This window comes from Atractosteus spatula, chromosome 9 (assembly GCF_055471065.1).
Source record: "Atractosteus spatula isolate fAtrSpa1 chromosome 9, fAtrSpa1.hap1, whole genome shotgun sequence".
Lineage (NCBI taxonomy): Eukaryota > Metazoa > Chordata > Actinopteri > Semionotiformes > Lepisosteidae > Atractosteus > Atractosteus spatula.
Window position 1 is genome coordinate 40,726,368 of NC_142714.1, and position 14,796 is coordinate 40,741,163.

At 37.5% G+C, this 14,796-nt stretch overlaps 1 protein-coding gene across 1 annotated transcript in view; it reads left to right on the forward strand.

Annotated features, from left to right (window-relative positions):
* The window catches only part of LOC148828570 (serine/threonine-protein kinase 26-like), a 50,194-nt gene extending 39,583 nt beyond the window's left edge, over positions 1–10,611 (forward strand). The window contains exons 6-11 of the mRNA XM_088925060.1: positions 921–1,106; positions 3,734–3,882; positions 5,492–5,591; positions 7,407–7,466; positions 7,572–7,708; positions 8,865–10,611. Of these exons, the coding sequence (XP_088781186.1) occupies positions 921–1,106; positions 3,734–3,882; positions 5,492–5,591; positions 7,407–7,466; positions 7,572–7,708; positions 8,865–8,880 (648 nt within the window). The 3' untranslated portion in view covers positions 8,881–10,611. The remainder of the gene's footprint in view (positions 1–920; positions 1,107–3,733; positions 3,883–5,491; positions 5,592–7,406; positions 7,467–7,571; positions 7,709–8,864) is intronic.
* The last annotated feature ends 4,185 nt before the right edge of the window (positions 10,612–14,796 follow it).

Consider the following 14,796-nt stretch of genomic DNA (forward strand, 5'->3'; position numbering starts at 1 on the left):
CATATTACTATTAATAGAAGTTGTCAACATTAATCGATCAAGTAATAGGTTTATTCCATGCTGAAAAAAAGAAGAAAGAGAACACAACGTTTCGGCCGTGGAGCCTTCTTCAGGTGTGAAGGCTCCACGGCCGAAACGTTGTGTTCTCTTTCTTCTTTTTTTCAGCATGGAATAAACCTATTACTTGATCGATTAATGCTGACGCAGCTACCCACCTGAACATTAATCGATGTTCTATATGATAACTGATACAGTCTGTGGTCAAAATTTAATTTCTTGCAAGAACAAGAATGCCGTTTGTCAGTCTAATAGATCAGTAGGGTTAAGAAAACACGCATTGTCCGTTTATGAAATTAGAGTTCCATTGTTGAAGTCCCAATGCTTTTTGTCCTAGCCTTACTACTGTGTTTTAGGAATATTGTTTGGTGGAAATTCGAAAATCGATCTGTTCCTCTTAATGTGAATGTACCCTCAATTTCCTAGCCATTGTCAAGAATAACCTGTGAATGCACTAATCTACTTGCGAGATGTCTTATTCATCAATACTTGTGGTATGGTTATAAAGAGGAGGTGGCTATTTAAAGGTGTTAGGGATTCAAAAGTAAGAATTTGGCATTTCCAACTTTTTAACCTGTTACGTTTGTTTTTAATTACAGAGCCGAGTGAATGATGTAAATTGTTTCAAGTGCCTTAAGCAGTGGAAGGATGCCATAAAATAATAATTTGTAGTTACTTATGGTCTCCACCTCTCCTAAATTATGATTATTCAGTTTTTGAAAAGATGACATCTTTAATTTAAAACAGCGTTTGATGTCCCATGCTCTGTAAGTGACACATTACCACAAAGTCTGGTTTGTGTCCTGGAGGCTTCTCTTTACTGCACAGTACTGTAACGGGGTGTTAACTTGTCTCTTCCACAGGCAGATATCTGGTCTTTGGGAATAACAGCCATTGAGCTGGCAAAGGGAGAGCCCCCCAACTCGGACATGCACCCCATGCGAGTGCTGTTTCTCATACCCAAGAACAACCCGCCAACACTCACTGGAGACTTCAGCAAGGCGTTCAAAGAGTTTGTCGACTCCTGTCTGAATAAGGATCCTGCTTTTGTAAGTATAAAAGAATGAAGTCTTCGAGCTGTTTTAAGTGAAGATGGTTTTTACTGTGCAGAGAAGTGTTTTGTGCAAAATGTAGAGGCTAGACTAAAATAAATGAAAGGTTCATGGTTCTAAGTTCAGTGATCTGTTGAGCAAAAAGACAAGTTGAGAAAGCAGCCAGATTTCTTCTTGTTTGTAAAATCTTTTCATCCATCCAGCATCGGTAAATCACTTATTCCTGTTAAGTCGCAACAGTCCAGAGCCCATCCAGGAAGCACAGGGCTCAAGGCAGGACGGCACCCTGGACAGGCCACCAGTCTGTTTCGGGGCACACACGAATGCAATTTACAGACCCCAGTTCTATAGGGACCTGGAGACACCTGGAGAGCTCCCTCAAAAATATATCATAGTCTGGATTCAAACACAGGACTTGAAGTATTATATGGAATGGCAACATGAACTAATAAGAGATCCTGAAGTGGGATTCATGGTGGACATATTTAAAACGCTTTTCTTCAGATCTGTTCTACATGTCGGAGAAATCGGCACTTTCTGATTTTGAAACTCATTCCGCTGTACATGCAGTGTTCAACATGAATGAGGATAGGAAAGTGTACTATTCTCCTGTAGTTAGCAGCACAAAACCCTTAACAGGTGCAGGAGGGTGCCCAGGTCTGATGGAATCTGCTGGTTTACACTGCTGCAAGATAGCGTGGAAGGCAAAGTTCATATATAAAACAGGAATTTTCATGTGGATTAACGTTACAAAGTCCTGAGGCCAAAAACAAAAGCAAAATTAAAAGTTTTTCCTCTTTCACACTGAGCTATAACTAAAATACAACTTTGTATAATGACAAAAGAATGAATAGCCTGTCCTTCAACCTCAACCAATAGGCCAAAGTGCAGTGTGTAATTGCACACGTGAGTAGATTTGCCCAAGGCAGTCCAAAAGAAGGGAAATGAAAGTCTCGATCCTTGGCAGGATCAGGCTGGTGATAAAGAGAATGTGCATAAACAGAGAATAGTCTCAAATAAACAAGACACAAAACTCCTCTCTCGGGGCAGCTGGATCCATTTCAGGTTGTCTGAGGTGCAGGACAAATTACACGTGTGAATAAAACAAAATGTCAAATATTGTTTTAAGTCTTCTTGCCAATCTTGAAATGTATTCAAAACAAGGCGGAGGGTGACATAAGCAACGTCTGGTTTCTGTACGAGAATTAGCTGTCGTGCTGTGGAATCTTGTCGTTTTGTGTAACTATCGGCCATCTGTTGCCACACCACTCCCATGTCATAAAGATTTTATAAATGAGATTCATTAGAAGATAATACATATGGATAATTAATACTAGAGCCTTTTATGCCAAAAAAAGATGACCGTGATGTGCGAATAAAGTCTGTTTGGTTTGAGAGTATTATAAACTTTAGCGTGTTTAATATGTATATAAAGTTAATAAAATAAAGACATTTTTTGAAAATACCAATAGATTGCAACACTGTCTTAAGATGTCCAAAAGTGTGGGACAAATTGGAAAGCCTTCGGTTTGCTATGGCTTTGGTCTAAATACAATTGCTTACATTTTACCTACTTCAGCAAAATGGTGACTGGTGTTGAGTCTGATTTAACTGAATTGTTGTCATGATTTGACTGCACAGTCATGAGATGTTAATTACTCCCCCCTGGTGGTTTACTGGGACTGCTGTAGCAATACAGGCATTAATATCACACAGCATTAATGGAGGGTTTTGCAGTTTTTGATCCTCCTTCCAGTCCCACAAACCCAGCAGCCTTCACTGTATGAGTCAGAAAGACTTTGTCCTTCTATTCCTGGTGGCCGTCTCAAGCACAGCTTGTGTACCATGTACATGTTGCTGTTGCTCTGCCACCTGGTGGACGTCTTAATGAACTGCAGAACAAAGTTGTTCGTTCTTGAGTACATACAATTTCAAAGGTTGCCTAGAAAGTAATGACCCACATTTATTTAAAAAAAAAAAAGAAGTCTCACAGGAAAGCAATAAAAGTGCTTTTCTTTAATGGATGAAAAAAGTGGAGCAGTTCTTCCTGGAAAACCATCTTATTTATTTGGATCTAGTAAATAATATGTTAAAATATTGGTACACAATCTGAGGAAGTCGTTTATGGGGTGTTTCTGAGTTAAAAATCGCACCATGCCTCTTGCCAAGAAAAGACTGAAACTGGTTGGAAGGCTGACATAAACAGAGATTCCTCTTTTGTGAAATTAAGGTTGATGTCTAGTAATTATACTTAAGGTCCCCAAAAGCTATTCTCTTAACGTGTTTTCGTGTTTGGAAACGGAAGCATCGGCCGTTGAGTTGAGACTGCAGAATCAGGCAATTAGCTCGCTAAAGTGCTGTAGTGGTCACTGGGCATTCACAGGGTGCGGAGTCATTATTCCAGCTAGTCTGCTTTTCTGATGCTGTGTAAGTGACTGCGAGTGCAATGTGGTATGTTTTTTTTTTTATTTCAGCTTAATTCTGTGCGGCACTGTTTGTCAAAAGGAGTACTTTTTTTTTATAATGCCGCAAACTTCCCCAGCAAGTACAGTTTGTCATTTCACAGCAGCGCAAAGGTGACAACAGAACTGAAGAGCCTTCTTTTTTCCCCCCCCCCTCCCCAGCGACCCACCGCAAGGGAGCTCCTGAAGCACAAGTTCATTGTTAAAAACGCGAAGAAGACTTCCTACCTGACGGAGCTGATCGACAGGTACAAGAGGTGGAAGGCCGAGGGTCACAGTGATGACGATTCCAGTTCTGACGACTCGGACTCGTAAGTAGGAACCATTGTAAGCTGTTTGCAAGCCTGGCTTCTATAAAGTGTTCATAGGAGGGATTTCCTGTTGTCTTAAGTATTGATTTTAATTGGATTCCAGACTCCCCTCATTTTCTTGCTGCTTTGCAGTAATGTATTTGTTGCCTTGGCCAATTACAGAATTAGAATTCAGCACTATCGCACAAATGTCGCACACTGTGTAAACCTTTTTGATACTGTTCATCTTTTTAATGCTTTTCAGTTAGTACTCAGAAGTTTGAAATAAATCACTGGCACATTTAAATTTTTCTTAGAGCTGCTCACAAAACACCTTTGTAGAGAAGGGGTTTTTAAACCGATATCGCATAAAGATGTGGCCTGTCGTGAAAGGTTTGAATTATTTCTGTAAGTTGTCCAGCCCCGTTTCCTGCATATGTAATAATGTTGTTCTCAAATAAGCAATTCTGAAAATGGGCCACTATCCCCCCCCACCTCATATTTTACATGGTTTGTGAAGTGTATAAAAAAAGTAACCAACCTTAGTGCATTATTTATATTTTTCCTTACCACATGTTTCTCTTTCTACGTTTTAATGTAATGGATGTACTGTTTGTGACCACGCATAAAGTTGGATGAAATCATCAGCATTAACCTTGGGTCTATTTCAGTATCCTTCCTGCTTCTGTTTTTGGACTTGTGCATAGTGGCAAATATCATCAGAGAACACAGGCTCTGTTTTCTCTTCATTTCGCACCATTTGACCTTGAATGCATCTTCATAAGCAACACAGAGCTTTTAATGCAGCTTCACAAGCTGCAGAGTTTAAAAACCGGCAAACAAAAGTGAATTTATAGCTTTCATTTATTCAATACATTCATTTATTAATTCATTAACTCACTGAATTTATAACCCCTTTGGCACAGAAATCAATTGTTGATTACTTGTCAGGTGAAGCTCAAACCGCCTTAAGAGCAACCAGATATTCTGCTACAGTATATCTTTTTTTTTTTGTTTGTTTGTTCTGAAGAACCGGTATATTTTCCAGTAATAAACTTTCTTGCATTGGAAATCTTTACTCACCTTTCAAACCAGTCAGGTTTCTTGATCATGGCAATGAATTTGTCGCAAACTTTCAACACAAAAAATGACACTCCTTTCTGACCTATGTTAAGCTCATTTAAATGAAAAATGTGTGAATCACAGGAGTCTGGATAAATATTCAAAGCAACCTGTGAACTGGATTGTATCGTCTCTTATATTTGTACTTTTCAGTGTAGCTCAAGCAAAATGAGTAAATGCTCTTGACAACCATGCTTTACTTTAGTTATGGAGTAACCATAGAGTCATTTAGTTACGGAGATGTTTAGTATTATGGGCACTCTCCATTTCATTGCATGGTACACTTACAACTATAACATGAAGTCATGAGTCATGAAAAAGCAATGTGTTCAGAATCTAAAGTGAAGAATCAATTTTAGAACCCAATTTAACTTGAAAGCTCATACAGTTTTTGATCTTCTTTCCATCTAAATGTTGTCCTGGAGATTTACTTCAGTGCATATCTTATAGTTAACCAAAGGGAAGTTAAAGGCATCTATAGAACAAACACATTTATTGAATTCAACAGGGAATCAAGCAACAAAGAGAATGACTGCTCACAACCAGAGTGGTCTTTCACAACTGTCCGAAAGAAGCCGGATTCCAAGAAGAATTTGCAAAATGGAACGGTGAGTCCCGTCACACCAGAATCTTTTACAATGCCCCTGTCTCTTCACTTAAGGCCCATTAAGCAAGGTGCTATCAGTATTTCTATACAGACTCAAAGATCTCTGTAATTATAGAAGAAATTGCCAGTCAGTTAGTGTCTTGAGCTATAATAGTTGCAGGTAAAATAGCTTTGTGTGGTGCTCTAGGAAAGAACAGGACCATGTCAATTCAACTAGAGTCTTCCAGTGCCATTCTGATTTTGTCAATATTTTGTGCAGTGAAAGACCTTCTCTTCCATCCTTTATACTGTATGTGATAACAAGGTTCTGAATACTTGGTCATTGAAGATCCTCTGACACAGTTCATAAGAATAAGGGTGTTAAAGGGGAACTGCAGTTCCCATTTCTCAGACCGGTTATTACATTTTGCAAACAAAGTAAATTAATTGACATTATAGAAAAAATTAATTGCGACGTAATGTGGCCCTTCCTGCTCACTAGTCATGACTAATGTAATGCGATGTACGAGCAGATTAAAACCGGTTGTGCAACAGACATTTCACTGCAGAAAAGAAGCATGCAACAAGAAAGTAGTATTTGTTGGCAAAACGGTCTTGACATCAAGAGCAATATTTCTATCGGATTAAAAGGGATGTATTCACAAGCCTGCTTGTTTACAATGTAATAGGGCCGGAGGTCTTGTTGCCTTGCTCTGAATCGCACAATATGGCGTCGCGCATAACTGGAAATTTAATTTGTTTTGTCTAGTTTGTGATGGAGATTTTACGAGTTACGGTGCAATTTTACTTTTATTGTAGTTTGATTCAGTTAGTGAGCAATTTCCCACTACTCCACCTGATGTGCTGTGTATCCAGTGGGGTTATTGACACATAATGGATGCCACACAGCCAGGTGGGAGCTACTGTATACTTCAGGGCTGGATGAAGTGGGTTTGCTCCTATATTTCCAGAGTGATACCCTTTGCTGTTGGGGTATTTATACTTGAAGATGCACCTCGTTTTGGAGTGATGCTGACAATCTAAACCTGATCTATAAAATTTAAGAAGCTGTATGAGTCCTCATGCACAAATAACATACAATGCAAAATAGGGTAAATTTTAGTAAGTTGTTTTGATATAAGTTGTTTTATATAAAAAGTATATAATTGTGTGTTCATAGTGTAATCTTTGTCTAGGAAGCCCTGCTGATCTAAACCTAACTTGCTGTCCAATTTAATGACCTGAAGAAACATCCCAAGAATAAAAATACTGTAAATGACTTCATCTTTAAAGACTTGAAATGCCTTATGGGATACAAGTTAACATTGGCCTTTGAGGGGCTTACCGATGAGGATCTATATGCCATGTAGTCAAAAATTGTCTGTTAAATGTTTTACAACTTAATAAATTTTATAAATGGCTAGTATACATTTGTGGGTCTGTGGTGTACATTATTTTAAACCAAGGGTAACCATAAAGCTTGTGTAAATCTGTAACACTAAAACCACAGAATGTACTTTCATGCTAGTGGCATGTCAGAATTAAGACCTTGTGCTTTGCATGACCTGGTTTTATAACCTTCATTTCAGTCGTACCATCCTCCTCAATGTTTATGTGGATCTCAGTGTTAGAAAGCTTTTCTCCTACTCTCATGTACATAGCCATAGGACAAACACTTCAGGATGTCCTTCTTTACACTGAGCAGATAGATGAAGGCCTTACCCTGAAGAGATAAACTGAACTGTTAGCAGTCAGAGTGCTTTTAAGATTGAAGGTTGAAAGACTTGACAATCCTGCTGTGGCTGAAAGCTAATGTCCCTTTTTTTGCCTACTTCAGGATCAAGACCTGAAGAAATCAGCAAGTTTGTCTTCAGTTATTACTCCCCTATTTATGGAGGTGAGGTATTGCTCAAAATGTTTTGAAAAGCTTGTGATGTTTCGAATGTATTCTCCAAAACAAAATCTTTAAAAAAAACTTCATTTTTATTTCGTGCTTCTGTAGCTCAAGCTTCAACATCGGGATAGTGCTGCTAAGAAAAACGCAATTGATGAGCTGGAGAAGAGCATTAAAATGGCAGAAGAGGCATGTCCAGGAATCACAGACAAAATGGTGAAGGCAATCATAGACAGGTTTCAGAAGTGAGTGAAATCTTAATAAGCTCTGTTTAAGGCTAGTCTCTTGAATGTTTCATCCAAATTTAGCTTTAACGAGAGTTGTAGGTGTCTCAAATTTTTTTTTTAAATTTTAAATTGTGTAGTGTCGCTACACTATTGTGCGTTTATGCAGTTTTTAAATCCAGGAAGATATAATGTACTTATATACTTAGCAGTTCCAATATTTACTGTGAAAAATTTCACAGCTTTCCGTTCATCCAGACAGTTTAGTAGTTTAGTAACATCAGTTATGAAAGTGGTCATTTAAAAGTTGTGCCACTTGAACCACAGGTGTGGGTTACAAAGATGAACCTGTATCCAGGAATGCTGCATACAGCTTGAAAGATCTCCAATTGCTATATGGAGTCGTTACAAAAGCACTTGGAGGTGAAAACTACAAGCTTTGATATATGTTAAAATGCAGCTGGAAAAACATCAGATGTCAGAAAGACACACAGACTCACAGCATGAGTGGAATGTTTCAATTCTGATATCTCTCCAGATTACAAAATTCTAGAATTCACTTGTAATCTGTTAAATTTCTCTCAACATATTTGTAAAATAATGTTTTATAGTAAGCAACTTAAGTTAAAAATATCTTAAAAGTGTAATGTAACAGTTACTCCAAGAGTTGGTGAAATACCTTCAGAAATGCACTACAGAACAATGAACTGACAGGTAATGTAATTCTTAGCTGTTATTTTTTATTTGTCGTGTTAAGGAAAAGATTAAAGATGAGAATTCATTATTCATGATTTAACCAAAGCCAAATGTGTTCTTGTTATCAGGTTAGGTTTTCTTTTTGAGGTTTTTCTATTGGAGGTAACAAGGGATATCTATTCCAATTTTCTTTTGTTCAATTTGCTTTATTGATTTTATTTAATGCTATTGACATTCATTTTAACTGCAAAAAGCCCATGCAGTTAAAACTAATAAACTGCTAGAAATAAGGTCTGGGACCTGAATTTGTTGTTTATTTGATATTCTGTTTAATCGTTACATTGAGCTACAGGTCAGTCATTTTTTTTCTGCTCAGTGGACAAGTGACCATGTAGAAAGAAGACTGTGTCCCTGTTTTACAGTCAGGCACATTCTACTTGGTCCTCTTAGTTCAAAACTGTTTTTCTTTCTTTTTTTCCAGATTTTCTGCAAGTTAATCATATTGTGGGAATTGTTCCGAAATGCGCAAAATGAATTAGCTGGACACAGACCACCACCTGACAGGACTCCCTTGCTGTGTCCTTTTACACTCTGGAGATACTATCGTTTCTAAGGCTGACTTTCATTATTTCATCATCAGCTATATCGTGGGCAGAAAAGGACTAATCCATGTATATTTGTAAATATTGTAGGGATAAGAATTCAAGCACACTTTTTTAGTTCAGCATTTTAGTTTGTTTTTTTTAAATCATTTTAAAAGCCTCGGGTGCACAGCGAGGCGGGTGAGTGCTTTTCAATCAGAAGATGCTTGGGGTGTTGCGCACTGTATCTTAAGTCTTGGGTTTTAATGTAAGAAACAACATTTAAAAATGTTGAAATACTATTCTGCTGCTGAGCGTAAGGCATCTTACCAGTATTTGTTGTTTTAGCTAGATATTGTCCTTTTGTTTCTAAAAAGTCTTATTCACTACCATAGGATACATTATTTAAGTGCAGAAAATGATGACAAAATTATCCTTGTAAGCAGGTAGTGTTGTCAACATTACCTAGAAAACTGTGCCTCCACCACAGATGAGTGCTTATTAAGGAGGTCCAGCATGTGCTGTAATCTTGTAACCTGCTGTACAAAAAGATTATATATAACGATGTACATCTAGTTTATCTTTCAAAATACCTCATAAACTTCCATAGTAAGCAAAGGTATCCATTAACAAAGGTCTGAGAGTGGCGAATGTTGAGGTTTCTTAGACTTGACTTTAATAGAACATGCACCTTGGTTTCTGTAACGGATGCCACACAAAAGACAATTTCTCTCATTGCCTTGAGCCTTAAAAAAGATCAGTTAGGATTCATTTTAAATCCCTGTTTAGTCAGCTTTCTCAGATTCCAATCAAAAACCATTTATTTTCATAATAAAAAGGTGCTTGTCTCTGAAGCTGCTGATGATTCAGTTTTAAAAGGGCAAGACTTTGATGCAACGTATTACAAGTATGATTAGGGGGTGTTTGCTTTAGAAATGTATGTAGACTTTATTTTTAGGGTACGTATGGCCAGTACAGCCCCTATCTTGTTTAAAAACCTGCATTTACCAGTAATAGTCATGGAAATGTTTGTTTTGCTGGACAAACTATAAGATACAAAAGCAGGAGCAAAATAGGAAGGCTTTTCTTTTCTTCTTTGTGGCTTGTTATCACATAACATGTGTGATGTATTTTATAATGTATGAAAGAAAGAATCTGCCAAGTCTTTTAAGCATGATACTTCTGAAAATATTACTACTGGAAGGTGCCATCCCAGTTTCACAGTTGATATTATCCTAGGTGGCGAACATTTGAGAAATGCCAACCTGACATCCACTGGTGCCTAAAGAAAATGTATTGAACTTTGAATTCCTCTATTTTATTGTAATAGTCATTTATTTCTTTACTTGCTTTTTTAAGTACTTCTAAGTGATAAATATTGCCAGACTGTTTTAATTTTTTTGAAAGCAATAATATTTGGATATAATAAAGTATTTTTATAATGATGTACAAACCACAAGCAGACACAAAAGGAAATGGAATTTTTGTAAATAGCATTGATCTGAGCTTTATAAAGGAACTGCATTTGGTTGAACTGCAGAAAAAAGAGAACTGTAAAACATGTATCTTGTAGACTCGCTAGTCCTGTAAATCTGTTTTAAAGCTAATTTTGGTTTGGGGTTTTAAGAATAAATATTTAAATCGTGACTGTTTGAAGGGCAATTTTTCTTCGCTGTATGGAGATAATCTTTTCAGACTGTGCAGGTTGATTCAAGCATGGTCATGGTGAAGCGTGGTCTTGCAGACAGAAGGAAACTGATTGCAAGCTGAAGCACTAGAGCCTTAATTTAGGCATTTCCTTACCACTGAATTACCTCTTCCTCAAAGCAGCAGCAAGATTGATTTTGGGAAAACTTCAGACAGAAATCGGGAAGCCTGAATGGAGTTCAGCAAAGTCTTACAGTCAGGAAGTGTACGTTCCCTCAGCCATCCAAAAGACATTTAAGTTACATCAATGGCCATACTCTCGTACTGTAGTCAGTTCCTTTTATATATTGGATATCTGGGGAATGAAAATGATTGCAACTTTTTATATGCCTATGGAAGTACAGTATATACTGTAGCTGTGATCCTGCAGTACAGGTAGAAGGGGTCAGTCCTTCAATCTTTAACCATCTGATCCCTGACTGTAATTCAGGATCTGAGTGGATCTTGAGCTTGAAGCATCTCGGAGGGAATCTTTATCTCTGATTCGCTGGACATTGGCATTTTATAGTCTTACTATACTAGACTATAGTCTTTATAGTCTGAACTCTGACCTTAATAATGCTTCAGCAATGTATTCGTACTTGGGCGTATTTTGTTTCACTGAGGTCAAACAGTGGGACACCAATAACTGATGGGCCCGATGCATTCCTTTTGGTTCATTATTGAAGTTAGAAATGGTCAGTTCAATTTTTTAATTCTACTAATTTTGGAAGTCCCAATTTTCCCAATTAGGGACTATGCGCTTTCCTCAAAAGCCTTCCAGAGCCATTGTCGAGTTTTCAGACTGAGGCCTACGGTGCCCACTAGACATCCCTTTGCTTGGAGGTGCAAAGTCTCTAACTTATCACGCTGACCACAGATCCCTGTTTTAATTGTTCTATATTATTAGTAACTTTGTAGTAACTTTAGAATGATACGCCAGAAGCCATGACAAAAATCTCCTTTTATTCATGGAATTCCAAATTAAAACCCACCGAAATATGGCAATTCAGTTAGCAGCAACGTGAAAAAAACTCTTAATATTTTTCCACCATGAAAAGGGGAAAAAAGAGTAAACATACTCATAAACGGCCTTTTGCTTTACACATAAGCAAGCTTGGGGTATTTTTTATATTGCCATAACCACAAAACTGTTAATAGTTCAACATATTTGAAATGAGTACTGTTTTTTTTAATCATAGTATATTAAAAAGGAATCCTTATTTTAAAGCAACACCAGAAAAGTTTAAAACGGTGACGCAAGATTTATGTGGCACCGCCAGTGTCAAGAGAATGAGTGCATCACTGTGCTCCTATCGTAGCAGGATCTCTTGGTATAAATACTAGACTTGGAGCATCATGTGAGTGTGAACCTGCCCACTGTGCTACAGTACATTACTGCCTTGTGACTTGATCCAAGATTCAGAGCTCATGAGCACAGTGGGTTGCATTGATTTCTCTGGCACATGTCACAAGACATCAGGGACATGAATCCCTTGAGGGCAGCTGCTAACTCCCCCTGGGCCTCTGCTTTTCTGATGATGACGACTTGGTGGCAATGACTGATGAACTCAGCCCCCCATAGAGTTGCCCTTTACGCATCTGGGCACAACAACAGCAACTTTCCTGGAAGGCATCTGTCAACCTCTCTTATTTCTAGCAGTTTATGGTACTGTACAACGTTTCATCCTGACAGCTTCTGAATGCTGTTTGGAAGTTTGACAGTGTTTGTCCCCACAACCTCACCCTCACCTGGAGAAAAGCGGCGGAGGGCTGCGATTTTCACACTTTGTGATATCGAGCTCATTCAAACAACATCAAATCTTTTAATTATTGAGAAGGGGTGCTATAATAACATACGGGAAGGTTAAAGGGGACTTCCATTTCATTTTAGGAATTATTTACTGCATCATCTATATGTAGTCCATGGCATAACATCAAACAATTTAATCTGGGAATCATAAGAATGTTTTTGCTCCCCTAACTTGAAACTGATTTTGTGATGGTGAGTAGGCTGGACTGGGTTCTAAAAGAGGTGCTTGTCACCATTTAATAATAATCTCAGGAAACAGTCCTCAGTTGACAATGCAGCCTGCTTCACTAGCTATCACAATCTGATATCAAAAAGTCAATCCCTTGGATGTAATGCAACTCTGTACTTTGGAGCTGCTGTTTTACAACAGTGAAGGTTAGTGTGTTGAGAAATAAATAATATAGACATGGAATAAATTGATGGACAATCTAGAAATGCAAAGTAAAGAAGCCTTTTTTTAAGACACTGAATACAGTTAAGTAGTACTGACTTTTTCAATGTAAGGCCACTAAGCAAGTAGTGTCAATCCATTACAGTGATATTCCTAAACACAAGTTCTATAAATTATGCCACACAAAACTGATGAACACTTGTCGGACAATGTTAACAGAATGAGCAACGAGTACCACGTGCAAATTGATACTAACAGACACACTGAAACCCAATAATAGTGACATTGAACAACTACTATGTACATGAAACTCAGCTGAAAAGTGGTAAGAATGTAGTTGTTTTGAGGAGGATGAAGACGTATAACTGAGTTAATGGTGTTGTAAAAAAGCATCGTAAACTGAAGAATTATGGGCTCTGCGGATCTATTTATCATCTGTATTTTTTCTTTTTCTTTACACATTTAACAGCCTGCTTTTAGCATTAAAAGGCTGAAATGCCTCTCATTGCATCTTCAGGATGTTTTCTCATAATGCGTTAGCTGGGTACAGAGACAGTTTTTACCACTGCTGTCTGCTCTGGCTCTTTCTAGCAAATAAAAAAAAAGAAAAATATAGGAAGTACTTTGGCCTCATTTGTTATGACATACTATATGTCATATCCCATACCAGGGAGAATGGAGAAGGGGGACTGTACCAAACACTGAAGGAAAAAGATCTTTAAAAAGGAAGGACAGACTTGTGAGAGGGGGAAAGAAAAAAATAACAGGTCCAAAATCCAAAAAATAACTTATGTAGCAGCATTTAGGGAAGCGTAGCATTTCATAACCCTGATACTAAGCGTTTGAATCACGTGAAAAAAGCTGTACGTGTGGAGAAGCTTTGGAAGTCTATTGTTATCTGGTCTTCGTACAACAAATATCTGCAGTATATGTGGGATCATTGTCTTTTTGTACCCTTTCAAAATAAATGACCTGTATGGTTTTGACATTCTTTTACTGAGTATGTTTGCCTTCAAGTTTTGTGTCATTTCTTGCAATCTTTTGTGAAGATAACTGGCTACCCAACCTACTTCAAAATTCAATTTCGACATTCACTCTGGTTACACTTTCAGCTGCAAAGGTCTCTTTGGAGCTTATTACACTGATAAGTTTTTTTTAAGTTGGCCTTGTCATGTACAGTAGCTGATCTGCAAAGTCTCCCATAGCTTTTCCTACTTTGTATGATGCTGTTTGAATGTTTCTTGCTTAATTGTTCTGTATTTTCAAGCTACTTTACTATTAAGATCATTCTGTAAATGCTTACATCACACCGATGTAAAATCTATTTCTTGTAATCTATTCCAAGTAATGCTCATTTTAAATTGAGGCATTTTCAGTGACATACAATTTCTTATTTGATTAAGAATTAGCTGTATATAGCAAATACGTGCATAAATATTGTACAGTTAAAATTTGTCAAAATATACGAGATGTTTTTAAAAACAAAGGAACGGCAATTTAAAAAAAATGTTTTGGAATGTTGACTTTTGAACAACAATTAACTCTTGCAACTCTTGATGCCCGCATAAATGGAAATCATAATGACGGGCAATTGGACATCCTCAAAAAAAATCATAATTAGGAGAAAAACAATAGCACCACCTTATCGCTCACCTTCTTCATTCAGATCCCACTTTTCATGATGTGGTCCACAATCTCCACAAAAACCAGGAATGTGTGGTAATTAAGATGCACCTTTCTTCATTTAGGCAGACAAGTACTTTAAAGTAGGGGGTTCCCATTCCTGTTCCTGTTTTTCATTCCAGCTGAGCTTATTACTTAATTGGAGCCTTACCTGAACTGATACGTTTCGTGATTGGAACATTTTGTTCTATCCAAAGGTTTGAAATTTCACTCATTACTTATGAACTGCAATAATTAAAGGGGACATTGACTTAATCTT